Source organism: Sardina pilchardus, chromosome 7 (assembly GCF_963854185.1).
Source record: "Sardina pilchardus chromosome 7, fSarPil1.1, whole genome shotgun sequence".
In the NCBI taxonomy this organism is placed as follows: domain Eukaryota; kingdom Metazoa; phylum Chordata; class Actinopteri; order Clupeiformes; family Clupeidae; genus Sardina; species Sardina pilchardus.
This window is the reverse complement of record NC_085000.1, coordinates 20,856,126-20,884,028: the sequence shown is the minus strand read 5'-3', so window position 1 is coordinate 20,884,028 and position 27,903 is coordinate 20,856,126. Positions and strand designations below refer to the sequence as shown.

The window sequence follows — 27,903 nt, the reverse complement described above, 5'->3', positions numbered from 1 at the left end:
TGTATACCTCACACTACATTTATTTGGTGTGTTTGGGTTTTTTATCATGTTCGATATAGTTGGTTTTGTAACGTTAGGTAGTCACACTATTGCACTGTGGAAACGTTTTCTTATACATTGTAGCCAAATGAAATAAACGCCATTTAGCATTTTGCACGTCGCCAGAGGTAACGCCCTTTTTGTATACTGTTCTTCAATTGGTCAAAACGTGTCTCTGGTGCGTAATATCATTGGATAGTTAGTGTATGGACTTACAAGTAGACCAATATAAAATCAGAGGAAGTAACAATGTGACGGCAGCGGGAAATTTTGACCAATTAGACAGCTTATTGGGTGGGTCCATCATCAATTATTTAATCCAACTCCCATATCCTCTTTCAGAGTCTGTCCTAGATTCTCCTCACTGCATACTGTAGGTCGGGACAAACTATCAACGCTCAAAATGTCTAAAGAGGTAAGCATACGTTTATTGCAGAATGTATTGTTTCGATGTAATGCTGAATATGTTAGATAAATGGCTGAAGGTAATTTGCACCCTGACGCAGTTAGCAATATGTAGTTTACCGTAGTCATTGTGCACGAATCCAGTAAGATTGCACCGCCATTTTGTCAACCGGATCTGTAGGCCTCATGGTCGTGATTTGAGAAAACAAGAGCATGTGTGTTTATCGGATGATGAGTAATGTTTCATTTGACGTTACTGTTGTTATAGCGAATTGGTTGTGTTTAAAATGTAATGTAATGGCGTCGTATTTGGAGAAAAGTGCTCATCGCTTTGTTCTTCATCATGTTAACCACATGTCAACATGGCGGCGCCGCGGCAACCTTTATAGCGTTAGCAATTCTGTAGCTAGCTACTGTTAGCTAACCGGTGTGCAAAAATAACTCCTGCAATAGCCCTTCTGTGTTTTTGTCTCGTATGGGACGTTTAGAGATCGGGTTGATCCATTTGGATTATCCTGCAACTGTTATGGGTCCGTGCGTGCTAAACCTATGGTGCTAACGCCTCCAATTGCGACATATCCCATTGTGCTTGTTAGCAGACGTTAAGCATTAACTACATTCTTTAATACGCATGTCCTTTCTATATTCACAGGTCCCACGTGAGCCGGAGCAGCTTCGGAAGCTCTTCATCGGAGGTTTGAGCTTCGAGACAACAGATGAGAGTTTACGTGCTCACTTTGAACAATGGGGAACGTTAACAGACTGTGTGGTAAGTAGCAGTAGCCCAACATGATATACCAAGCAGAACGTAAATTAACTGGATTGGTTCCACTGTGTTCAGGACCATGGGGCTCATTTATTTATTTTCTTTTAGGTCATGAGGGATTCTCAGACAAAGCGGTCACGAGGATTTGGATTTGTTACATATTCTTCTGTGAAAGAAGTCGATGAGGCCATGTCAGCTAGGCCTCACAAAGTAGATGGAAGGCTTGTCGAGCCTAAGCGTGCAGTGTCCAGAGAGGTAACAGAGTAGATTCAAATCACTTATTCAGGCATTGTGAAGTTGATCTAGTAATGATGTAGATTCGAATCACTTTCAGGCATTGTGAAGTTGATCCAGGTCCAGAAACTGACTTGTTCTTTGTTCTCATCCTCAGGATTCCAACAGACCTGGAGCACACATCACAGTCAAAAAGATATTTGTGGGTGGTATCAAAGAGGACACAGACGAAGGCCACCTACGTGACTATTTTGAACAATTTGGCAAAATTGATGCTATCGACATCATGGTTGACCACAAAACTGGCAACAAGAGAGGCTTTGCATTCGTCACATTTGATGACCATGATGCAGTTGACCGTATTGTCAGTAAGTGTAATTAATGATTGGTCATGTTTAAAGTTGCCAAGAATGCTGCATGTTTGTCCCTGTGTATACTTACCTTTTTTTTCTCTCTCTTTTAAATAGTCCAGAAGTACCACACAGTGAACAGTCACAACTGTGAAGTGAGGAAGGCCCTCTCCAAGCAAGAGATGCAGAACACTGGTATGTGGATGATAATTGGAAGCAATAATATATCAGGCAGCAATTCCGATGATCCATCACTTGGGTCACTTAAAACATGAGGATCTAATTTAATTCTGATCTACAGGAAGGGGAGGAGGAGGCGGTGGCAACTTTGGCAGAGGTGGTGGATATGGCAATGACTTTGGTGGTGGACGGGAGGGCTACTTTGGAGGCCGTGGTAAGTCTTCTGCTGTTCAAATATCTGGACTGGATGCGCAGTGGTAGTGCATTGTGGAATTGACTGGAGGTTTTATTCTTTCAGGAGGAGGAAGAGGAGGTGGTGGTGGAGGAGGATATGGTGGTGGAGATGGCTACAACAATGGTTACGGAGGCGATGGTGTGTACCCTCTTTATGGCTGCCCAATTGTTTTTACGCCATAATGTTTTAATCAATGCAATCGCTAATTGCAAAGGTTGCAATTAATTGTGCAGTTGATTTGATATTTGTGGCATTCATTGTGTGAAGGGCAGTGAAGCTCACCTAAGTGCTGTGCTTCTTATGTACTAGGCGTACTTGCCAATCAATAATGGCCCAACTTTTAGTAAAATAAGTTGAATTGTAAATCAAAATGCAATATTTGTCAGGAAAATCAAAAATGAACTTTAAGTCGTGTAGCTCTAATCTGCCAAATTAATCTAATCTGCCAAATTAGGTGGATTTCAAGAAAAGGATTCAAGAGTAGTCCCAACTGAAGACTCTCTGTCTTTAGGTGGCTACGGCGGTGGGCCTGGGTATGGCGGAAACCGTGGATATGGAGGAGGTGGAGGCGGTGGAGGCTATGGCAACCAGGGTGGTGGTGGTGGCTATGGAGGCAATGGCTATGACAACTACAATGGCAACGGTGGCAACTATGGTGGTAAGACTTTGATGTGATGAATTAAGAAAAGCGCTCCTAGGAACTGTAATTTAGCATGAGCCTTTCACATGTGTATGTCAGTGCTCTGATTGTATATGTTGTGTTTTCAGGCAACTTTGGCGGTGGTGGTGGTGGAGGCGGTGGCGGCAACTACAATGACTTTGGCAACTACAACAACCAGCAGTCAAACTACGGCCCCATGAAGGGTGGTAACTTCGGAGGTGGCGGCGGCGGTGGTGGCAGGAGTGGTGGCCCCTATGGTGGTAAGCATCATGCACAAATGAAGGGTGTTTTCCCTCGCTGACCATTGAACTTTGGGCTCAACTTAATTGTCGTAATTTTTCCATGTCCCTCAGGTGGCTATGGAGGTGGATCTAGTGGTGGTGGCGGCGGTGGCTATGGAGGTGGCTCAGGAGGACGGCGCTACTAGACGTTTTTGACAGGTTGGTGCCTCAGTCGGTGCGCCACACAATTCCAGTGTTGCAGCTTATCTAGTCATTAAGTGGAATGTTAGGCTTGTATTGCTGCGCACATGTAGTGTAAACTGAGAAGCAGCGCTGACTCATCTGTGAATCTTACTGAAATGCACTCCTGTGCATAAGCTTTCAATCTTAAGTGCCTGGTATGGATCTGTAGATGACCCAAGTCAGTCTGCAGGTTTAACAATGTTGTTCCATATTGTTCAACAGGACTCAGTACTTAGGAGAGTGGAGAACAGGAGAGAGGAGAACAGGAGAGGTGACAGGGCAGCTGCAGGTTTACTCCCGCTAGATCTGCTCAGCCAAACAGTTGTGGCAGGTTACCGCTGCCACAAAGAAGAGATGTGTACAATAGTGCAAAAATCATGTGTGAGGTTTCATGAATTTTGTGTTTGTCAAACAGGATTATTTTATATGTCATTTCTGGATAAGCATTCCAATGAGGTTTTTACATGTAGATTACTTTTAAGTCAGTCCCATCTTTATTTTTATGTAAATGAAACCAATCAAGTTGAAATAAACGTGTTTCTTTTTTTTAAACCGAGATCCAGTTGTTAGTCTCTTTTGGGGTAAAGGGTGGGTGTGTCCTTTGGGATTGCTCAGTTGTATTGCACAATTGTCAGAAGGAACGATTATGGAGGGGCAATTGTTGGAGGATGCTGGTGTATGTGGGGCTTAGTCTTGACCAACATATTGGTCAAATTTAAATAGTAATCTGAAGAAACCTTGAATATCCAAATGCCAACATCGACATGGCCAACTGCTAAACCCAATTAGTCTTAAAGACTAATGTAGAAGTGTAAGCAGTTGGCAGTCTGAGGCCAAATGGAAGTGCGTGGAAAGATGTGAGCTACAAGAGGCTAGCTTACATGTGAATAAAGCTAACCATGGAAGCAAGCTAAGGGAGAGGAGTAGATCAACGCCAGGAGCCAGAGAAGCAGGGGAAAGTGAGTACAGGTCGCCACTGAGACTAGCAGGCCGCAACTACCAAAGGCTTTATAAAGCTCCCATAGGTAAGAACAGCCTTTTCAACTGGACTACATGAGAACATTGTATTGGACCATATTATGCTTGTGAAGTTTGAATTATTCCTGTAGATTACCAGAGGTATCTAGGTTAATGTTCAGAACGTAACTTCGTAGTTTCTTCTACATTTTTCTAATGCATGCATTTGTAGGTAGTACGACAAATGTCTAGACGAATCCACTTGTCTTGTTCTAAGTGCAGTCTCCTTTTCTTAGGTGATCATTTGTGACCAGCTGTCCCACGTGCTGGACAGATACCCGCTGAGGGGCCAGACTGCAAGAAGAAAATGTGTATGGTGTGTTAATGTATGTATGCATATCTTAATTTTATTTGTTTATTGTATGTGTTCCAGAGTGAAGTGTGGTGCTAATTGTGTCTCCTTTCCTCCCCCCGCAGGAAGGCCTATAGTGGTGAAGATTTTTTTTAAAGGAAGGTTTTTTAAAACAGTTTTTACAGATGTTTATTTTTAATAAAATATTTAATTTTTTTACACAATGTGTTTGGAACTTTCTTTGTCTATGAGCAAGAAAAGGGAAAATACATACAAAAAATACATTTTAACCATCTGGGGTTGTAATGCTCCTGAAGTTATCAGCTAGCAGAGTTTCTTGCAAATATGACATAAAATATTAAAAGCTTCAGTATCATGTTTTGTACTGCCAAAATGTATCAAACACCGTGGCAGTTTAAGGAATGTAATTGCTCTGCTTATTTATGGAAGACCTGCTCAGTTGTGTAACTCAAAAGTTCTTTCATCACACACGTTGTGCAATAGACGCTAAGATATGTAGGCTAGTATTGCAGCATGTGGGAATATCAGGTAGAAAATTGTCTAATGCAAAGGTAAAGCTCAAATCTGTTTTCATTGGCATCATTCCACCTCAAGTGCTGCGTTGCGAGGCACCAAGTACACATTGCCATCATTGGTCTGCTGGAGAGAGTAATCATCTAAGGAGTAGGGGTGGCCCTCTTCGTCACGGAGCTGTGAGAAGACTTTGGTGTAGAGCTCAGAAAGACGGCACTTGATGACGGCCAGGCTTCGCTGGTAGTCCACGCGCTCTCTGGCCAAGTGCTCTCGCTGAGAGCGCAGCTGCCCGAGCTCGCCCTCCAGGTGCACGATGTTCTCCAGCTTGCGCTTCCTGCAGTTCTGCGCGGCCACTTTGTTCTTGCCCCGCCGACGGATGTCGCGCACCAGGGCGAGTTGGGAATCGTTGAGCGTGTACTGGGTCAACAGCTCGTTGAAGTCGTCCACGGGCAGGTTGATGATCTTCTCCAAGGGGAAAGGGATCTTCAGAGCCAGGGCTCGTCGTTCGTCTCTGCTGAGGGGTAAGGGGGCTCCAGGCCCCTTTGGCTTGATGTACGAGCTTGCGCAGGAGGACCCTGCACGGTTGCTGGACATCACGCCGGGACTGTTGAGGTGCAGGGCGCTGCTGGGTAAGATCTGTTGCTGCTTGAGTGGATACACTGAGTGAGATTGGTGCTGGTGGTGGAGGGGAGGCAAGCTGGAGGCCATGGGGAAGTAAGAGGTGGAGGGCGGCCCTGTGAAGTGGTTCATGTGGTGGTGATGGTGGTGGTGGTGGTATTCCATGGGGTAAACAAGGCTGTCTCTCATTCTGCAGTGTTCCCCCATACCTGGCTCCATTTCACCCTCTGCATAAGACACCCCTGGCTCTGTGCAAGCATAGGTAGTTATACTGTTTACACCGTTCTCTGGAGAGGCCAGTGGGGGGCTTGAACCCAGTGACAGACCAGAGTCAGACTCCATGTCATCGATGGCTGCATGCTGCTGTTTGTTGTGGCTAGGCCCAAGGCCTGTGCTGTGGGAGTGCCCGAGACTGTCTTTTTCAAGACCGTGACCGGCGCCCACCAAGTTCATATGCTCGAGCAGGCTCATGAGTGGTGGTTGCAGAGACTGGGTACCGGGAAGCAGCCTGGAGGCCAGCTGACTGCTGGAGTGTGCGTAGTGAGAGTCCATCTCTGGCCCCAGCCGTTGGCAAGGTGGCATCACCTCATGGTAGGATCCCTCGTAGCCCACGGGGGTCACATCACAGCCCTGAGTTAGAGTCGCAGAGTGGCTCGGATTTATTCCAAAACACCCAACAGACGCTGGCGGCTCCATAGGAGGATAAGGTCCATTCTCATACTGACTCTCACTCGGGACCTCAAGATCCTGCAATGAATTAACATGCAATTTCAAGCACTGACCTCAAACAACCACGACATCTCTGATTTTACCAAAGTAATATCGAAGGAAATAAATTCAATATGGACTTAGAAACAAACAAATATTTTTTAATGAACATATATAGGCCTACTGGAGGAATTGAAAAGTGTCAATCCTTTTTTTTTTCATAAATCATCAACTGATTGAAACCACGAGCCCTGCCCACCTGTGTGTGTGTGTGCGTGTGTGTGTGTGTGTGTGTGTGTGTGTGTGTGTGAGTGCCATCCGTGGCTTATGCACAGCTCACTTAGCTCTGCTCAAGTTACATGTAGAAACAGATGGTCATTGTGCAGTGCAGGGGGCTGCTTGCAACGTACAGCACTTGGCCCCTTTTTCTCTTCTCCCTTTATCCCCCTATCACTCAATTGGCCCATTGTTGAAGATTTTACCAGAATGTGTGTGTGTGTGTTTGTGTGTGTGTGTGTGTGTGTGTGTGTGTGTGTGTTTTGAGGTGCGTTTCCAACAGTTTAAATGTAAGGATTTATTTTATTAAAAGTCACTGAACTCTTCTGGAGAGGATTATGGTATTCTCCGTCTCAGAAATGGGTTCACTTTCCCATTTCAAATGTGTGATTTTGTATTATCTCTAATAGCGCTCTATCAATAATATATGACATTATATTAATTTAAAAATAATGTGTTCCACTATCACCATATTGTAATACCCTTGCCATTTCTGCTTGCACATTGAGACATTATACCTGTAATTCTGTGATGGCCATCAGCTCCTGCCAAGTGAAGTCCATGTCTGAATCCTGAGGGTGTCGGTGCATCCTGAATCCAGTGGCACTGATGGGCATTGATGCTCCCCCATTAAGCCGTCCGAGGTTTGCCAGTCCCTTGGGCAAGAAAGTGTGAAATTGTTTAAAAAAAATGATAAAATAAAATCCATTTGAATCTATTTGTTTCACTCTTTAAAATGGTGACAAAATACAGCCAATGCAAGTTTACAAATAGACCAAGTAACTGTCTAACTCTCAAGACTTACTTCGCAGTTCTTTCTCAGGGGGAGCATGCAGTTGGCTGCTGAACACATTCAGACAAGACTCTTGTTGCAGGCAGCACTCCTGTGAAACACAAAAAGTAAAAAACATGTAATCAGCCCACTTGGAGTCCTTATAGCCTCCCTCAACGTTAGTGATCTGAGGAAGCCACAAGTGCACTAATAAGGTTTGCACCTACAGCTCACACAACATGAAAATAACTTGGGGGGAATTGCAACTCCTTGGTTTGGCTAATTTGTCTCAAACCACAAACACCTAACAGAGAGAACAAACACACGTAACATCAGAGACTTTTTTTTGCCGTGTTTCCACTCATTTTTCTTTTTATCTTCCCGCCTGTTGGTAATGTCACAGTTTGGAGCCGTACTGCGTTTCATTGGGTTGGATTTCTCATATCAGCTGGGCCACGGGGCAGCCGTGCCCTTCCCTGATAAGACAATCTACAACACACCAGCGTGTGCCTTCTCTGATGACCAGAGGATGGGGACTGACAGCAGAGCCACAACCAGCAACACATGTGTCAGTGATGGCTGAGGGCTATATTCCATGAAGCAGGGATGTGAAATGTCTTCCCTCATGAAGCTATATTAGTCAGTAATTAGTATGTAAATAATACTTTTAAATGAATTAAACACTGTTGTGCAAGGCCATTCTATCATGGAAATATATTTTTGCTCTGTTTGAGGCGGTAGTGGAGGCCAGTAATATGCATTGCTTTTGAAGCTGATGTTTGCAGTTTGTCTGGATGTTGGTTATAAATGTTTTTTTCCTGCCTTCAATCCAATAAACCTGTTTATTCTCAGTAGAGACATCTTCCAAAACATCACAATTATGATCATGCCACAGTGACAGTTTATTTGTTTACAGAAGCCGTTTTTCTGCCTTTGTGTTTTGGAAATACAAATAAACATTTCAGCCGGTCAAATGGAATTTATTTGGGTTTACAGGCAAAGAGTTCAGCTCTTTGTCCTGTACATAATATAAATATGTTTTTGCTCCAAGGAGAAATAAAAGCGAAACTAATTATCCTACATGTTTTTAGCACTATGATATGCAAGCCAAAAACCTCTCAGAAGCGTAATCTTAACTTATAAGAATTTCAAGCCATGGTGTTGTTACAGTATGACAGATCATGCAGTGTGTCCATTATTAGATGATGTTTTTATATGATGTTTTTAATTAATCATACATGTTGCACTATACCAGAATAGTGAGACACATATTCTCATATCCTGCCCTCACCACATACTGGGGAAGATTTCCTTTCTCTGTTTCCCCTTCTTTACAGGCGACACAGCGCTGCCTTAACCACCTTGGTTTCAACATCAGCACTGGCGCTGCCCGGCCCATGGCTTTGTACTCTACAGGTTATCCATTTGGAATGGGCTGTCATGAATGAGCTGTATGAAAAGCTGTGTTTATTAAGCACCTTGTCTCGCATTTTCACTGTCTGGCCTGGTTTGGTTCTGTGTCCTAGCCATATAAATGCAGCTTCATTGCAGATGTTATGGTTTATTTGACTCGCAACATTTCCTTCTTCTAAGGTTTTGGTCTATGAATATTTATGGCATCCACAAAGTGAAAGAGAAACAAAATAGTCAGACCAAATTAAATATACCTCAGATGTATACACTTAAAACCATATGCATTTAATGTTCTGGCATATGGAGGAAACAAAATGACATAACATTTTTGTTTTGTTTGCTAAATAATTTTTTCAGCTGCATATATTCAAGCCATGGACAATAACTGAAAACCGGTCCTCTGTGTTTTACAGAGACCTGTTGCTTTTTGAAAAAGAAAAAAAACCATAATAAGATTAGTGTATGGGCTTGCATATGTCAGGCAGAGTATTAAGTCAACTTTGTTGATGACAAAGTCTTTAATAGGTCTTACAAATACAAATCTCAAAGATTCACATTAGAATCAACTGTTCAAAATGAACAAAAACAGACCAATATAGTGATGTTCTCAGAGACAGTCTAAAGAAACTGTTGGGAGTAAAGAAAGTGAAATAAAGAAAAACATACCCGAATATCATTGTCTTGATTGTTCTGAGCAGGTGACTTGAAATGAAAATCTCTGAAAGTCACATAATCCTGGCAGGAATAGCAAAGGTGATAGAACACAATATTTTCAAACTTGGAATGAATAGCAGCACATTTGAATGAGCGACTGCCTTTCACCGAGAGTTCTGAACTCCAGACTGTGCATGTGCTCTCTCTCTCTCTCTCTCTCTCTCTCTCTCTCTCTCTCCCTCCCTCCCTCTTTCTTTCTCTCTCTCTCACTCACTCACTCTCGTTCTCTCTCACACTCTCTGTCTCTGCTGCTCTGCACTGGCTGTCACTCTCATAAATGGGATGTGTCTGTGGGCGATGTAAGCAGCTTTCCTGTAAAGCACCCACACCACACTTTTTTTGTCCGTTCTACAACACCAGCCACCCTCTAAACCTCCACTACACATCTTTTCATTGTCATAACACACACACACACACACACACACACACACACACACACACACACACACACACACACACACACACACACACACACACACAAAACGCAAAACACCCACAAAAAATCTGTGACAATTCATAACATGTGGGTTGTGATGCAAATATGTGGTTCGAAATACATTGATGGTGAATTAATTGCAAATGCTAAAAAAATGCACATTTTACATTTTAATAGCCTACTTGCAATAGTGTGAATAACACAATTTTCATTCAATATCTCTGACTTTCAGATACAACTGATGCAACTGTTTTGTTCTTTCTGTAGGGAAACCCCAAATTTAGATGGTAAGCCGTGCGTTTCATGATATCAGTTTAGCCTTATTACTTCAGAGGACACCCACACTGAATACTTTGTTGCTGAGGCACTACAGTGTAGTGTGCTCCAGAGCACCTTGAGCTGGAGCTGCCAGGGCTGAGGGAGCCCATGCAGGTAAGGGAGAGAGAGAGGGCGTGTGGGGAACAGTGGGGTGGGGTTGGGGGGGGGTGGCTGGTTTGTGACTTAGTTTAGTAGGGATGGAATGTACACCTCCAACAGGTAAGAAAGGCCACATTGTTCCTATATCTGGCAGGGAAGCCACTGGCAGAGAGAGAGAGGGGAGCAGGGGAGAAGAGAGGCCGGGAATGTGTCTTACATCTCACATAGCAACTGACCATCTAAGTCCTAACCCCGTTTTGGAATCCTTACGGGGGCTTTATGAAGACAATCAATTGGATTGTTTTTGGAACAATTACTAGGACCCTTTGCACACTGGCTGCGCAACCCGATGGTTCACAAAGATCACTATGTTTTCATCTGAAGTGCTTTTAATTCACTTGAATGATGCCATTGAAGGGGTTGCACCTTATCGGATTACAACCCTCTCGAGCACGGCACTGCTCAGGGATAGCTGATTTACACTCGTTTAAAAGGCAGCGCAGGTGCGAGACCATTTGAGGTGCCCAGATAACCAGTGTAATTACTTGCAAGCCACAGGGAAAGAAGAGTCCTGCACATTAGTATACACACCAGAAGATACATTTTAATGAATGACAAACCACAAGGAAATACATTTCTTGTTATACCCAGGAACTTTTACAATAAGGTCAAAAAACGGTCTCACTCGGTTTAATGGAGTGCGTTGTGGAATGAAGAGTAGAATCATTTTGCACGACTAACTTTATAAATGTCTGAGAACTCAATAACCGCATCTCGAGAAAGGGAAAAAAAAATCGGTGCTCACAAGCCACACTCTAATATGTGTTTGTGTTCACGTCCCATTACGGAGGACGTAGGTGGCTGACAAGAGTTCAGAAAGGTGGGTGTCTACCCGGAATCAGCAGAAGGGACTTCCCAAAGTTTTTGGTTCTTAGCCCCCACCCACCCTACTTACCCACCTACAAACACGCCAAGAAAACAGCCTGCTATTACTGAGACCACAATGGTCTGGGATCTGGCTGAGATTCCAGGCTGTACGCCTACTCTCTCTGGCTTTCCCTGTGCATAGTTTAGGTCAACGGCTCTTTTGCATCTTTCTTTTTTTTTGTGTCATCTTTTCTTTCTTTCGCGCCGCTGCATATATTTCTTCAGGCGCTCTTTCATCCTGCCCGTCTGTGCCTTTTTTCACCCTCATCACCTCCTCTGTACTCTCTCGTTCCCCTCTTCATCCCTCCGGCCTGGTGCCTTCCATACACTGTGTTTCTGTTTCCCCGGCTCCCAGGGGTGACCTCAGGAAGTCACACTGCTGCCTGACCCACAGACCTCCCATCCCATAATATCACCTTCTTTGTTGCTAAGAGAGCCTTGGATATCTCCTGCTGTTGCACTGACTCATCAGCGGCACCTTCGAGAAATTTCAAGGCAACGAACGAGCTTAGCTCTGCCACCCCAGCAGCGACGTAGTCATGAGGCACAAGCTACATTAAACCAACAGTTGACACAGAGGAGTATAGATACTTGCAAAAACATGGAAAGAACCCTGTTGTTAATTAGAATGAGGGCATTTGTTTCCTCTGTGGTCATGTAGGGAAAATTGTCGGAGCCAGTTGCTGGGAAATGGGAAAACAGAGGAGATGGCTTTAGGCAATGATGGAAAGTGTATTTATGTTTGTGTGTGTGTGCTGTGTGCGTGAGTGGCAGGCGTGTTTGTGTGTGTGTGTGTGTGTGTGTGTGTGTGTGTGAGTTACAGTGAATAAGTGGCAGACATGTTTGTATGTGTGTGTGTGTGTGTGTGTGTGTGTGTGTGTGTGTGTGTGTGTGTGTGTGTGTGTGTGTGTGTGTGTGTGTGTGTGAGTTATACAGTGAATAAGTGGCAGGCATGTTTGTGTTTGTGTGTGTGTGTGTGTGTGTGTGTGTGTGTGTGTGTGTGTGTGTGTGTGTGTCTGTGTCTGTGTCTGTGTCTGTTTCTGTGTTTGATTGTTACGCCTAATTGTCTGCTCTTTTGTTTACACCTAAACAGATAAATGAAATAAATGACAATGTCATGTATACAATCATGTAATAAAATCTTATAATGAGTGGAAACTGCAAACAGAATAGTTGGAAGCTAATAACCATAACTGAATATAGGAGATGGGGAAATGTCATTCTCCTCATATTGTGACCATTGGGTGCTGCAAATGCATAGAACAATTCTATCATAGAATTACTGATGTGGTTTAGAGACTGCAACAGGCTATGGCAAAATGAGTACATTTACATTAAGATGGCATTATGCATGGACACAGTCACGTTGCAGAATATACATATTGCATGTATCCATTAATCTACCTAAACTACACCTGTCATATTTGAAAATGTTTTAATAGGAAGTCAAAGTTACTTGCATAGCCTATTGAACGTTTTTACAGTATGCAGAATTATGCAATAATAAAAACCGAGGTCAACTTAAGACCACAGACTGCTATTCGTTCCCTGTCTCATGCCGAAAACCACAGCAGTTACAAGCTCCCTGCACCAGCACCTAATGCACCCTTTATCAGCTCAGAGCAGAACTTCCTTCACTCAACCTGCTCCTTGCCTCTGTGTTCCCTTTCTCCACTGCAGTAGGCTACACCACTCGTCATGTACTCTTTCTCACACCCGTACTCATTCTCATGGACATCCGCACCCATTCCAGTGTCACCTTTGCAGGACACACATGCATGCATGCATACTGGACACATACAGTACGTAATGAAAACTTGTGGAGAATTAACTCTTTGTCTTCTTACAGTCATACAGTCCCACATCATGGTGGAAAGTATTGCACGAAGCCTTTTGTTGCATTGCAAAAGATCACAAATAAGAATCTTATCTTGGATATGATTGGGTCACTACCCATGTATGCAATACAGTTGTGGGTTGTGGTGGTTCCTCATTTTACAGAATACCAGGTATAACGTCTTGAAAATGACAAACATGTTAGTCAACTGTTAGAAGAACCTTAGTACAAAGAAACACTGAACTGCAACACTGAACATCTTGAGACAACTGCTTTTTTTTCATTAACGGAACAGAATTTCACAGAATCCCACAAATAAGTCTAGCCTCTCAATCTAGGCTGGGTTGGTGTTACGCTCACTGTCAGGCATTATTAAGATAAAAGGGATGATTAACAATCCCTCATCACAGTCATTTCAAAATGTTTTAAATATTATTGGACCCTCTCTCAGCATGCATTATTTGCCATCTTATAAGCATTTTGGAGCACTTTCTGTAAAAACATGTTGGCTAGCCTATAAATACGACTAAAGACACTTAAGCCCAGTATGCTGTAGTAACTTGCTGACCCTTGGTGAGAGATGCGTTACCATCTCTTTTTTTTTCTTTAGAGCTCTGTACATGCATGGTATCCTTTCCAGCTACAAGGGTCGTTTCGAAATAGTTTTGCGGTAAAATTGTGAAAACCTATTGTTACATTGCAAAACCTGTGGGTAAGCCACAGTCTTACTTTGAATTTAATTCTGTTGAGGGAGACCTATTGTTCCACTGAATTACATTAAAGGTTTTGCATTTTTAGATTTTATTAGCATTTTAGAGAAGATGAATTAAAATTGTTGTCTCATGAATCACAATAAAAACTAGGCTACAATATGTTACAGAGTGCATAATAAATGAAAAGAATGATTATAAAAGGAAAAATCCTTGGAAAAGACAATTATGGATTTGGAATAAGTATGGCTATTATTTAAAAATTAAGTGGATTAATAGTCTCATGTTAATTTAAGTTGTTGTCTATTTATGGTGCATATTAACAAAAAAGGAGTGAGAATTTGAGATTATGTTTATTCATAGGGTAATGTACAAGTCAAGTTATCTTTTTCAAAATGTGAACAATAGACTGCATAGAACCTGTGGTTGATAAATTGAAGGGGAGTAGCAACTGGAAGAAATGACATAATGGCATGGTAAAGACAAGTTCTGCCCCATATTTCAGCACCACAGCTCTGACAGAAACCTCACGTCCATGTTTTTCGACAAGACTCTGAGCAGGGTGCTATGACCTCTCTGATGTCATTGAATTGGGGATGGTAGCATAGACCAGCAGTGTAAGGGGAAAACCCCAATGGGATTGGTTGCACTGTGGTGCTTCCCAGAAGAGGTGACCAAAATAATTATCTTGGTTGACTGTAGGAGGATGTTAAAAAATATCTGTTTATGGGATCATACACAAAGCTGAATGGAAGTCAGAGTACCACCGTGGTCAGTTTGTAAATATAAATGGAAAAGATCAACTTCATTCGATGTAGTGCTTGGCTACAAGATAGCCTCATCTGTCAGTGATATTGAACATAACATTATGTTAATAGATCCACTAGGCCCTAAGCGAATATCCTCTTACAGCATCAAGTCTGTGTCCTTCTGTGGTGGTGTGGGAGTAATAAGGGTGAGATGGTCTCACCACTATTGTCATACCTACTATGTCATTGCCTAGGAGTTTAGCCCAAGCCCTTGAACTATACTACACTCAGAAACATCCCTCTTTCTCTAACCTCAGTCAGGCACCCAGAAATAGATGAGCGCTGTGACCACAACATCAGCACAATATAGGATGCATCTTACTGTAAGCCCTAAAATACACTGACAGGCCTGATCATTGGTATCTTGGGAACTTCACAGTGTAGGCCCATAAATCTCACAAAATATAGTGATAATCTCTCACGTTCCAGGGGCATGTCCTGCAAACTTGTATCCTAAAAAGACGCTTCAAAAACAATAAACTGCTGCATGGACAGACAATGATCATAAGTAAACGTTAAATGGTGAATGCAACTGCTGTTTACAGATTGTTCGTCTTCGTAAAAACATTTCTTTATCAATATGACTATATAGTTGCCTTGCCAAATGTTATCATAACTTTCCTTATACTATCACCTCACCAATTCCTTTCATTAATCAACACCTGTATTCTCCTCTCTGTCAACTTAACTCAATTTTTAACAGTCTAGGCTAGGCCTATTTATGCTGGTGAACAAGCCTACCAAAGTGTTAAGATTTATCATACAGCCCCTACACGAGTAAGCTAAGTTAGGCAACATGAGAAACATTTGTTTCACACTGGACATAATTATTAATAATCATGGATTTTTTTTTTTAATCTGTTACTGTAACAAAACAGATAGGCTAGCACTCAGTTTCTATGGACTCAAGAGATACAGTTTAGAATAGGCTAGATAGTTAATGTAGGCCTACAGAGCAACAAAAGCTGAAACATGATAACAATAATAATCGTATAAAACAAAAATATACAGACATTATAAATGTTAAATGGTATAACTTACTACGCTGTCTTTTAATCATAGGATATGCTTTCTATGCTTTTAACTCATTTCGCGTCATTGTAACGTTTTTGTTTCCGTTTCCGTTTTGAAAGGAAGTTACTGGACTCTGGTGGACTCTTGAAATTTAGTTTACCAAGTCACCTGAAGTACCGACAGCAATGGACAGCGCAATATTGGTAAAGTTATGGGGACATTTTTAGACTTACATTTGTCACCATCTTCTGACAATGGCCATGTTCTCTCTTGGAATTGTTCGGTTGACTGGCAAACCTATTTTCTGAGGATCGGAAATGTCACTCCAGTAAAAATGCTAGGCTAGGATAGGTGCCCATATTCACCGACATTTAGCATGCTAGCCTACTAATGTGTAACGTAAACAGAATTATAAGGTCGTATGTAGCAAATGCATTTCTTATGACTATCTTTAACTGAAGGTCATCTGAAAATCATAATGTAATCTTTTCCTCTCTGTAATGCCATCGATGTTACATTTTATCATATGTCTTTTTTTGTAGGCTATAGGCTACAATCCATGCTGTTCAGCAGATTAAAGAGTAAATTAGCTCAATGTTACCTCTAGAATTCTTTACGGGAAAGCATTATCAGTTATCATTATCCTTAAATAATAACGACTGAAACGGAGGTTTCCGTAGCCTAGATGCTGACTGAGCTGACGTGGCCTGACATAAAAGCATACATCTCTTTCATTGTGTTTTGTCGAAGATATCTGTTACCTAAATTGATCATTCTGATTTGTGTTACCAGGAACCTTCTTTGCTTACAGTTAAGGCAGTCCTCATCATGGACAATGATGGAGAGAGACTGTATGCCAAGGTAAGTGCTAGTTTGTACCTCGTACTACTTAAAGCTACTCAGACAGATGTTCTGTTGGTGTTGGCCGGCCCCCACTAGTGGGGAATAGGGACATGACAGGTGGGGCGGGATGAACAGGAGGACTTCTCTGCCTCTCTTTTTTGACAAGATTCAAAATAAAGTAGCCACACTCAAACATATAGGACTCATAAACAGACTGACATGTGAACGAGAATAACATCTGATCCAGCGGACCGAGACAGGAAATGTAACGGGGAACCAAAATGTGAAAAAGATATTTTCATGTTACCATTTTGCCAGGTTGATAAGGGTCAGGTTGGGCCTGAAAATTCCCCGCCTCCAAAGTGGGGAATGACAGAAAAAGTATGAGAATCACAGGCCTAATGAACAGTTTTCGGTCACCAATAAAGTAAGACGAAGCAATTCAAAGGTGCTTCTCTATAGACACTACCTGCCTGACCAAGATAGGGGATGTTTTGTCTGTTGCTTGCATGTAGGTGAATCAGATGTCACCTTTCCGTTTGACACCGCAATGTACTTCCAGATTTGCGTGTTAAATTAGAAAACACACAGTGTGGTCTCTGATACAAACATAAGCTCGGTGTGTAAAGCCCCTATTAACCAGCCACATGGAAATCTTTTTTTTATTTTAATTTTTTTAAAGAAAATTATGCATTTAAGTTGAACTGTAACATTACCTTTTTCAGTATTACGATGAGACATACCCCAGTGTAAAGGAACAGAAAGCCTTTGAGAAGAACATCTACAACAAAACACATCGAACAGACAGTGAGAACCTATTCTTTTGTTACACTAAATGTCACAGATACTTGCATGTGGTGAAAATGCTTTTAAAAGTGCATTTATTTTGGTAGAAAGGTACTGGTTAAGCACAATAGCATAAAGATTGTAAGCCTTCAAAATAACCACAGTGTTTCTGAATATGCCTTGTTTTGTTGTGCCTTTTTTTAAATTTATTTTAAATGTATTTTGTGCTAAACAGGTGAGATTGCGCTTCTCGAAGGTCTCACTGTGGTGTACAAGAGTAGTATTGATTTATATTTCTATGTGATTGGAAGCTCACATGAAAATGAGGTAAGTGCAGCAAACGCATAAACGTAATGCTCCTATGTGTTCTGTTTTTGTTTGGTGTGCTCAGTTTTCTCTCTGTAACCAGTATTGGTCAATCCACAGCTAATGCTTATGGCGGTCCTGAATTGCCTGTTCGACTCCCTCAGTCAGATGTTGCGGTAAGTAAAAGAGGACCTTTGTGATGGCATTCCCCCATGTTCCCCAAATGTGTTCACTGATCCACGGCTCCTTTCTTTAAATGCAGGAAAAACGTAGAGAAGAGAGCTCTGCTGGAGAACATGGAGGGGCTGTTTCTGGCTGTGGACGAGATTGTTGATGGCGGGTGAGTGGAACTAGGGCTGTGTCTGAAACATAAGTGCACACGCTGGGCAGTGTGCATTTTCCGGAAGTTACGTCAGAATAGACTGTCCGAAAGTCAAGCGCTCTCACTAGATGGGTACTTCGTTTTGGCGTGATTTCCAAGCGTGCATCGATGCATCTTTTTTGGCCTCGGATATCCCATAATCCATTGCGCAGCGCAGGTCAAGCTCCACACGTCATGCAAATCGTTAACACACCCCCCTCCCCGAGTCAACTAGTTTGTGCTGTACAAATGTAGGGACGCATACTGAGGAGCAAGCTAACTGAGACGCTACTGGGAAGAAGGTACTATCCAGCGTGCACGCTTCACTTTTGGACACGGCCTAGGCTAGAACTGTTAATCTAGAGTTGTCACACTGTAAAATAACTAAAACACTAAAGTCTAAAGTTATCACATGCAGGTAATGAGGAGATTGGGAGTGATAATGTTGTATAAGGTAAAAACAACTTTAAAGATGACATAGACGGAAGCCATATTTACCTTGGCTTTGTTGAATAAGGGAATTCGGTGAATGCCACAAAACTAATGTGAACCGGAAATACAGAAGTTCTTCTCGGACTTGACCATTAAAAAATGGGCTAATCTGAACAGGCAGACTGTGACTCAAATATAAACTGTGATGCAAACCATCCCTCTGATTGCCACCCCTCTCCTGTTTACGTTACCACGTACCGCGTACCATGTAAGACTTTTGTGAAGGGAACTTATAATTGAACCAGATCATAACCTTTGTCTTTGTCAGTTTCGATGGTAATTAGATGTACCATAGCGATTCTATGCGATTTCTAAACAAGCACATTCAGCTAATATCTCCTCACAATCCTCCATTCTGTCATTTTGCTGTGGATAAAAAAAGAAAATGTCTTTGTACATACTGGAAGCAAACAAAGTGGAGCTCAAATATAGTCTCTCAAATATAGCAAAACTGTTCCAGATAGTCAGTTTGGGGAAATGGGGGAGTTCATTTTCAGTCTCAAGAATGAAGTATCACACTTACTCAGTACACTACTCCTAAAAAGTTAGGTATAGCTGGCTTTCGGTTGAAACTGAATGTTTTAGTACATAAAGTGCTGAATCATTGAACTGTTGGACGTGTACATTCAAAAGTTTAGAGAAGGTCACATCAGGTTCACCTGTGAAGGTTATAGTGGATATTAGGTTCATTCTGAAACTGCACCCGAAAGCTGAATAGCCCTGACTTTTGTGCTTAGTGTATGTGTCCTTAAAGGGTTTTTATTTTGCATCACATGGAAGTGTATTTAGATTAGTATTAGTTTTGTTGTTGATTACAGCTAGTAGGAGCAAGAGCATTAGTGCAGGCCTTGTGGCAGTGGTCCAACATTTCTCTCCAGGAGTTAGGCTGTGCAGGCAACATTAGAAACCATAGTTAATCCTTGATGGTGTATTACGGTATACAGTACCCTCCAGAATTATTGGCACCCTTGGTAAAAGTTGACTAAAAATAGCTCTAAAAATAATCTTTAGGTGATTTATTGTACTCCCACAATGAAACAATGAGGAAAAATACACCCTGCAAGGGAAGCAAATTTATTCTGAGAAAAAGGAAAATCTCATAAAGAAATAAATGTTTTTAATAAAAACACGTCACTCACAATTATTGGCACCCCTACTTGTAATACCTTCTTAAACCTCCCTTTGTCAATAAAACAGCATGTAATATTCTTCTCTGACACCCCATAAAGATTGAGAATACAAAGTAAGGGATTTAAGACCATTCATCTTTACAAAACCTCCCCAGATCGTCCAGATTGCTAGGTCCACACTTGTGCATTCTTCTCGTTGACTCATCCCACTGTTTTTCTATGGAGTTTAGATCAGGGGACTGCTATGGCAATGTCTGAAGCTTGATTTTGTGTTCAGTAAACCATATTTGTTTTGATCTGTGCATTTGTTTTGGTTCATTGACCTGATGAATGATCCAATCATGACCAACTTTTAGGGCCTTGGCAGAGATTGTTTGATTTCCTTTGAAAATGTTCAGGTTTTTCTTGGTGTTCATGATGCCATGCACCTTAATTAGGTTCCCAAGGCCTTTGGGAATTAAAACAGCCCCACAATAGCACAGCCCCTCCACCATAATTCTGATTATGCATGGGGTTCTTTTTAGTATAGTCATTCTTCTATGTACGCCAAAGACACCTTAAGTGTTTTTAGCAAAAGAGCATAATTTTATTTTCATCTGACAATAGACCACACTCCCAGACATGCCATGGTACCATTCAGTAACTCCTGCCATTTACATTGTTCATTAAATGACTCTACTGGCTTTAACCTGACATGCTGTCTAAATAATCTATTAGCAGTGAGGTCACTTTTGAAGATTTTTGGGGGGGACTTGGTGACCCCAAGATGATAGCTTTGTCTGCAACTCTCAACAGTGGTTCTTATGGATATTTTTGCCTATCATACCATCCTCCATACTGTGCGTGGGAGCAAAATAGCCATGGGTCTTTGTCCAAGCATGTTTGCCACATTTCCAGATGATTAGAACCTTTTAGTCTTTAACTGGAAATATAGGCATTTTCAACAAAATACCTAGTTTCCATAGACATTCTCTTACTTACAAATGTCAACACAATTTCTTTTTATTTCAATTTAGTGTATTCTCTTGTCTCTCCAATGTCGAAAAATGACTAGAGGGTTTAGCCTCTGAGTGACTTCATTTTCATACCATAGTGAAAAAGAACGTCATGAACTACTTCTGAAAGTTCACAGACACTCTGATTTACTTTAAAACGTTGCATTTACATAGGAAAATGCTCCTGTTAAATGTTGTACATAATATGTTTCAGGGGTGCCAATAATTGTGAGCAAGCTGTTTTTGTTAAAAATATTTATTTCTTTATGAGATTTTCCTTTTTCTCAGAATAAATTTGCTTGCCTTGCAGGGTATATTTTTCCTCATTGTTTTCATTGTGGGAGTACAATAAATCACCTAAAGATTATTTTTTATACCTATTTTTAGTCAACTTTTACCAAGGGTGCCAATAATTCTGGAGGGTACTGTATGCTCTATACTACTATTGTTAAGGTAGAACTTCCTTGAGAGTAACTGTTCACTGGAAGGTGCCGTTAGGCTGGAAATGTGGTCGAGTCCTTTAAATTGAATTTAGTTTTAAACTGCTCAGTTCTCCACCTCTGAGCAGTGCCTTTGGAATCCTTCTTTACTACAGTAATTTCCCGCATGTAAGCCGCGTTGTGTATAAGCCGCAGGACAGTGTTTTATGCAAGTTAAAAGAAAGAAAACCATATTAACACCATATTAACTGCCCCCCTGTATTAACCTCATAGCTGAAGAAATTTTGCAAAATCAATGTATAAGCCGCGGCTAATAGTAGGGAAATTACGGTAACGCAGTACATGAATTTGAAAGACAAGTAGATTGAAGATTGCCATCTTCCTGGTTTCCCCATCATCCAACTCTGTGGTTCAGCCATGCTTTAAACAAATGGTCCACTACCCACACCATCACAGCATTAGGTTCACAGAGTTATGACAGTTCACAGGGTCTTTATATTTCCTGACACAGACAGAGCATTCAGAAATGTGGTTTGATTTTTTCCAGTGACTGGTTAGATGATCATGTGGTGGTTTTGCTAAGGCCTGTTGTAATTGCCTTGTACCGTCTGATTCACTGATGCTTCACACAAGTGACTGATTTGTGGGAAAATGTAGCCAATCCGGTCTGAAGATATCCGATGTGATAAGCCCACAAAAAACGTAATCTAAATGTGGAACTCCTACGGTACTCCGCATCCTCATTCTCATCCTCATCCTCATCCTCACTCCTCTCACTGTTGCTTCACAGGGTGATCCTGGAGAGTGACCCTCAGCAAGTGGTGCATCGCGTGGCTCTGCGGGTAAGTCCCTTCTCCTGTCTCTGTAGGCCAGCTCATCTTCACCAGCTGATGTCAGTCCAGTTGCTTCACCTCTGGCTCTGCTTCCCATACTGTATATCTGTTCTGTCTTTCAGGGTGATGATGTGCCACTTACTGAACAGACAGTTACTCAGGTGAGAAACACTACCTTTTTGTCACTGTTGCCAACTGTTATCATTAACTTATTACACACACACACACACACACACACACACACACACACACACAGAGTCACACAAACATACGTTTTACTCATAGCAATATATGAAGAGCTCTTTTCCAAAACACTATAAATCCATTTTTGAAAACATTAAAAAGTCATGTTTTTTAATTGTGTAATATCAATGAAAAAATCCAGTTGTTCTGTTTTGATTGAGTAAAGATAAATCAACTAAACATAACCCAGTTACAGTTCCACTGAAATTATTTTGAAAACAAAATAAAAAAAAAGATTTATGAAGATTCAGTGAAATGGTGGATATAGCGTTTTGGAAAAGAACTCTTCATACATTTTCTCTACTGGTTTTTACATTATGCTATACTGTATTAGCTATCGACTTCTGTGACCCAATGCTTGCTACTGTATATGGGTTATCCTCACACGTTAATGCCCCTAGTTTTAATGCACACAAGCAGGAACATCATTTCATAACTATGCTACATACGTTGGGGATGGTAAGAATAGCTCTTTGTTGTCCTGCCACGACTTTCCAAGAAAGGTGAAGATTGCCAAGCTTCAGGGATGACCGCCTTTTGCAATAAATCTTCTCCCAGTGTCATCTTCTCACTCTGCCAACGGCAATCATGTAGTTTGCATTTTTTGTCAAGCCACAACTGCACAAATGGAGACGAGCTGTCCACCAGAAATTAGTAGTTTTAAATGTGTTAGTGTGAAATTCAATGAGTCTCCTGAGAAGCCATTTGAGGCTGGTGTTATGTGGCAGTGTGGGTCCTGTGTGATGACTGAGGCGTGCCTCTAGTCCTCTCATTATACAATGTGTACTCTATGTACTGTTGTGTAGACAAGCTACTCTTGTGTTAGCTTGAATTACAAACTATGTCAAATTGACTCTCAGCAAAGATCAGTTTATTTAATCATCATCGTTATCATTATCATTTGAAAATGATATGTTGTTGACATGCACATGGTGGAATTACCCAATTGTAAATAATTAATAGTGCCTAGTGTGTAATGTGTCTCAACAGTTAGATATTTTGATTGTCTTTTGACCAATTTATTTTTTAGACAAATTAAATGTTTTTGAGACTTTTAGATGAAATCTCCTGCCCTGGCTTTGTTTGCACATTGTTGATGCTGAGCATTTCAAACTCGTACTCTTATGATACCAGTGTAGGACCTGAAGAGACTCTTACGCATGAAATTCAGTTAAAGAACAGAGCATGAGAAAATGTTAAAGGAATCGTAAACGCGTCTGGTGACATCCAGTATATCTCCATTTAGAAGACCACTTTACCCTCATGCACTCTGATGGTGGCACTTCCAGGCATCAATCTGCACCATACAGTATTTAATGTACAGTGCAGCATGGTGACAGTTTACAAGGGCTGGAAACTAATTACAGCGGCAACTCCCAAAAGGACGTTCGTCAATCTCCAATTATATCCGACTTCTGAGAAATGCTCAGTTGGATGGGATGTGATTTTCATGGTGGAGGTTTGGTCCCCGAGTGCCCAAATAAACACGCTCGACTCGTGTTTGCTGTGACAGGGTTGCCGCTCGCTCCGCGTGCTGCGCGTGCAACGGCCTAGCCCTAGCGTGTGACCTGTGCGCGGCCATTAGGGGTCCGGCTCAGGGGGCCTAGCCTAGCCTAGCCACTGGCGCGCGCGCGGTGATTGGCTAATTATGAGCGGGTGTCTGGCAGCAGTGTTTCCCCGTGGCTGACGAGGCCAGTGCACTGGCAGCTGATTAATTTCCTCGTTTGAGAGGGGCCGCTGACAGAGTGGCTGGACCCCTCCCTCCTTCCCCGTGTCGACTGATTAATGCCTGCTCTCGCCCCACCATCCCCCCCACCACCCCACACACACACACCTGCCCCCCATTCTCCTGCTTTATGGTTATGGTTGCATTTGCTTCAGCGAATTAAGATGATTAATTAATCCCCTCTCACATGTCCTCGCTTCTCACGGCTGGGTGATGGTCACACGTCGAGCGCTCGCTCAGAGCTCACTTTGACGGACAGCTCTGAAATGTTTTTTTGCTTTTGATAATCAGTTTTTTTACTCAGTTCCCTGAAATGCTTTCATATGAACTTTTTCATTTCTACATTTTTTGCATGTAAATGCCATTCTCTCTAGATTTAGTTGATAGTGGAGATGCTTCAGTCTCATATAAAAAGCTGCACATAAATGTCTTATGAACCGAGCATGTTGAGTGTATTTTGAAGTGATGGCGGTTTCTGTTGTCGTTTGCGGTGTTCAGGTTCTCCAGTCGGCCAAAGAGCAGATCAAGTGGTCCCTGCTGCGATAGGCTGCACAGGTGGATGCCAGGTGACTAAAGGAGAGTGCGGAGTATCTTCATTCCACTCCAGATGTTTTCCCACAGACAAGATGCCGCTCTCTGTGCGTCGTTTAAAGGCTGTTTGCAGCACCTCTGACAACAGCAACAGGGTTTATATGAAAGAAAGGCAGCACACAAAACACCACAGTGTTGTAATTTCTTGGACCTGAATCAGTCATTCCTTGTTTGTGTTTGTGTTTGTGTGTGTGTGTGTGTGTGTGTGTGTGTGTGTGTGTGTGTGTGTGTGTGTGTGTGTGCACATGCATGCACATACGTTATAATGTGCCTGTGTGCCTATATGATTATGTTAATGCATACATAGCTGTGAGTAAATGTTTGTCAACTTCTCACCCAGTCACAGGTGAAAGCTGTGGAATGATATCCTGGACTGTTCTGTTTTGTCCACTACTGTCCATTTCACAGGCTGTGACTGTACACTATCTTTCAAGACCTTTATATTTTGATAAAAATTAAACTAAATATTGTTTCTGTCAGTTTGCGGTTTCCTGCCGTTTTTTTGCAACAGCATGACAATGCTAACCCTCTATCTGAAGATCTGTCTTTGGTAGTTCCGTTGCGTTGGTCATTTAACTGAATCAACCCCGAGAGACTTACTTACTTCCCATCACCGCTGTGCTGTAACTCACCAACAGAGCCACTCGGCTTTACTTATACAGGGTGGAAAAATAAATAGTACACGCTGCATTTTACAAAGAATGCTTGTTTACGCTAAAGGTCTCCAAAAAGATCTCCAAAATGTTTTTGTTTTTTTGGAGATTTTCAGTTCTTGTTTGTCTGGCACCTTCTTTATCGTAAGTGCAGTGTAACTACATAATTACACTAAAAGTTTTTTAAAAACAAATGTGTCAATGATTTTGTCATTAGATTGTTTTTGTTATTGATTTACTTAATTGCCTTTTTATTGAACTTTAATTGCATTTATTGCTACTCTGCCAGACTCATGTCTGAGCACAAGACTCGTGTCTGCCCTCTAGTAGCTATTTAATGAAATGCAATTTTCTTTTTGTTTAATGGAATGGACAATGTCAGATACTCCAGTATTCCTTCCTATAGACATTGATCTTAGATAAATATTTGCCATTGGAATGCTCCAGATGTTAATTCAGATAGTGTGTACCAGTAACCTAACCAGTCTTCCAACGTGGCCTAATACAGGGGTAGAGGATGTAGTCAAGCAGGCAGTAGGGTGAGTGGGAGACTCAGAGGAGTGACTAGGGCTCCATCTGCTGGTAAGATTTGGTAGCATCGGAGAGATGATTTGTGCCTGACAACCATGACTGTGCAGTGGTTATTTCAACATACCCATACCTCAAACGGACAACATATTTTTTTGTAAACTGTCAGATTAGATTCTGGTGACAAAACTGGAAATTGCAGGAGCCGGACTAGACGAGTGGAGAAAAGCAGAATGATGGTGATTAGACTGACCAGCGGAACACATTTGGTATCAGACTCAGTCAACTGCAGGTACTTTTTAAAATGAACAGCCTCAGCAGTGACTTTTCAATGATTCAACTGAGCTTAGACAGTGGTCTTAGACTCCCTGAAATAGAGTCCTAGGAGCATTGATACACAGGAGCGAGTTTGTTATGCGCTTTCCTTCCGAAAAGCCAGACTTGTGAGGCCATTTTCAAGCATTTCTGAAGGTTATCGTTCTGGCTAACAGTCCCGTGGTGAGCACTGTTGTGTATCTCCACCCACCTCCACCTTACTCCTCCCATGATGCTTCCCTCTCCAGCGCATTCGTCCTCTCGGCCATATCTATGCTAATGAACAACGCCTACAGACAGAGAGAATGATCCGGAAATCTGTATTTCATCATCCCAGATGCTTTGATGGGCACGGCTCATAAAAGGTTGATTTACGCCTCTGCCTCGGCATCTGAAATACAGGCTTGGATGGTGCCACATGGTACGGCTCTTCAAATCTGCATGTGTAAGCAGGCATTCACTTTTGGTGTCAAATAGTCTTCAACGGTTATTAAAGTCACAATGTAATTATGATAATGAACAATCATACCCACATTTAATGTGGAATGGCATTGTAGTGTTTTTGTAGGTTTTTTAATCAATACGTCTAAGACAAGGTGTGGGTGGGTGAGGAAGGCCTGAAGTATCTATCCACAGACACACAAAGACAGGAACCACCCCAGCTAGAGATGGTGGGAAGCTCATCAGTCTGCTCTTCTTGCCCTGTCTTTTAACAGTGACCATGTGCTCGTGAAAAAGAGAGAGAGGGAGAGGGAGAGGGATAGTTGATGCTGTGCTGATTGAGTCCCAGATCAATGAAGGAGAGATTCACGAGCGTGCACACCCCTAGCAGCAACACATCTCTGGGTCTGGGAGAGAGGGAGGAAGAGAAGGAGGAAGAGAGAGGGGTGGTGCCCCCCCGGTCCCCCCCCGCCCCCCCCCCCTCCCCTGCATTCTTCCATGCAGTCAAGCTACTCAGTGTATTATCTGCAGTGCAAAGAGAGCAGGGCCTCAGCACTTAATTTATTTAGCCAATTGAGTTAAGTACTCCTGTCATAAGAACATGATTTATGGACAGGTTTGTGTGGGCTGCCCATGTAACCTATCCCCTCATTCTATGTGTGTGTGTGTGTGTGTGTGTCGGTCTCACTCTTGCTCTCTCTCTCTTTCTTTGTGCCAGTTTCAATACCAGTGTGTTCATTCATTTAATAAATCAGTTGACCCGCTCCCAACTGACATGTTCTTCAGAAGAGCGTTCTTGGCACGCAATATCAAGCACTGTGTGCATTTGTCCTGTATGTGTATATGCAATGTGTGTGCAAGAGGGACTTTGCTTTATGGCTTTTATTATCAAAGGTATTAAAGTATTCATTTACCTCTAAGCAATGGAACAGTGCTCAGGGCCGTGGCTTCTAACGCGCTGTGCCATAGACCCCTGAGCTTATTGATTTGTCCGCTCTTCCTTTGTGTTGCCTCCAAGCAGCGGCAGCAGCAGCAGAGCAGCCATGAAGGTCAGACAGGATGGATGGGGGGTGCATGAGGGAGAGAGAGAGAGAGAGAGAGAGAGAGAGAGAGATGGTTACCGTATACCCAGCAGTGGGAGTATTTGATTAGATCTCACAATATGTATTTTGGTGGAGGGGGTTTAAATCGCCGCCACCAACCAACCCCTCCACCGCCCACCCTGCCACATACACACACACACACACACACACACACACACACACACACACACACACACACACACACACACACACACACACACACACACACACACACACACACACACACACACACGCATACACACACAACTAGCTCCCCACCCCCTCCCCTCACTCTTACGTGAGCACCCTT

General features: G+C 42.2%; 3 protein-coding genes across 8 annotated transcripts; 2 read left to right on the top strand and 1 right to left on the bottom strand.

The window, feature by feature from the left end:
* Positions 1–321: 321 nt before the first annotated feature.
* On the top strand, positions 322–4,867 carry hnrnpa1b (heterogeneous nuclear ribonucleoprotein A1b). 3 transcript variants are annotated; one of them, XR_009939841.1, is made up of 12 exons: positions 322–454; positions 1,097–1,213; positions 1,319–1,465; positions 1,602–1,812; positions 1,912–1,989; positions 2,096–2,188; positions 2,273–2,347; positions 2,664–2,867; positions 2,978–3,130; positions 3,224–3,310; positions 4,588–4,677; positions 4,769–4,867. XR_009939841.1 is itself a non-coding variant. In XM_062541210.1 (11 exons), exons 1-10 carry the CDS (start codon positions 443–445, stop codon positions 3,295–3,297), a joined length of 1,107 nt encoding a protein of 368 aa, XP_062397194.1. In that variant the 5' UTR covers positions 322–442; the 3' UTR covers positions 3,298–3,310; positions 3,557–3,890. The 3 variants fall into 3 exon arrangements, 2 of the variants coding, with proteins under 2 accessions (XP_062397194.1, XP_062397193.1); XM_062541210.1 differs by lacking the exons at positions 4,588–4,677; positions 4,769–4,867 and adding an exon at positions 3,557–3,890 and having other exon boundaries at positions 2,721–2,867; XM_062541209.1 differs by lacking the exons at positions 4,588–4,677; positions 4,769–4,867 and adding an exon at positions 3,557–3,890.
* On the bottom strand, positions 4,856–9,825 carry nfe2 (nuclear factor, erythroid 2). 4 transcript variants are annotated; one of them, XM_062541206.1, is made up of 4 exons: positions 7,779–7,972; positions 7,585–7,663; positions 7,298–7,435; positions 4,856–6,542 (listed from the first exon to the last, which is right to left on the bottom strand). In XM_062541206.1, exons 2-4 carry the CDS (start codon positions 7,630–7,632, stop codon positions 5,244–5,246), a joined length of 1,485 nt encoding a protein of 494 aa, XP_062397190.1. In that variant the 5' UTR covers positions 7,633–7,663; positions 7,779–7,972; the 3' UTR covers positions 4,856–5,243. The 4 variants fall into 4 exon arrangements, with proteins under 4 accessions (XP_062397190.1, XP_062397191.1, XP_062397192.1 ...); XM_062541207.1 differs by having other exon boundaries at positions 7,892–7,960; XM_062541208.1 differs by having other exon boundaries at positions 7,878–7,921.
* Positions 9,826–15,892: 6,067 nt separating this feature from the next.
* copz1 (COPI coat complex subunit zeta 1) lies at positions 15,893–25,053 on the top strand. The gene is made up of 9 exons (XM_062541212.1): positions 15,893–16,031; positions 16,621–16,689; positions 17,397–17,478; positions 17,693–17,784; positions 17,884–17,939; positions 18,026–18,103; positions 21,972–22,023; positions 22,137–22,175; positions 24,482–25,053. The coding sequence occupies exons 1-9, from the start codon at positions 16,014–16,016 to the stop codon at positions 24,527–24,529; spliced, it is 534 nt and encodes a 177-aa protein (XP_062397196.1). The 5' UTR covers positions 15,893–16,013; the 3' UTR covers positions 24,530–25,053.
* The last annotated feature ends 2,850 nt before the right edge of the window (positions 25,054–27,903 follow it).

Coding starts and splice junctions, on each gene's coding strand:
- copz1 (XM_062541212.1), top strand. Junction 18,104..21,971: donor GACGAGATTGTTGATGGCGG/GTGAGTGGAACT, acceptor GTTGCTTCACAG/GGTGATCCTGGAGAGTGACC. Junction 22,024..22,136: donor TGCATCGCGTGGCTCTGCGG/GTAAGTCCCTTC, acceptor TCTGTCTTTCAG/GGTGATGATGTGCCACTTAC.
- hnrnpa1b (XM_062541209.1), top strand. Junction 1,466..1,601: donor AGCGTGCAGTGTCCAGAGAG/GTAACAGAGTAG, acceptor TCTCATCCTCAG/GATTCCAACAGACCTGGAGC. Junction 1,813..1,911: donor TGCAGTTGACCGTATTGTCA/GTAAGTGTAATT, acceptor TCTTTTAAATAG/TCCAGAAGTACCACACAGTG.
- nfe2 (XM_062541205.1), bottom strand. CDS start 7,632: ATGTGTTCAGCAGCCAACTGCATGCTCCCCCTGAGAAAGAACTGCGAA. Junction 7,436..7,584: donor CCCTGAGAAAGAACTGCGAA/GTAAGTCTTGAG, acceptor TTCTTGCCCAAG/GGACTGGCAAACCTCGGACG. Junction 6,543..7,297: donor TGGCCATCACAGAATTACAG/GTATAATGTCTC, acceptor AATTCATTGCAG/GATCTTGAGGTCCCGAGTGA.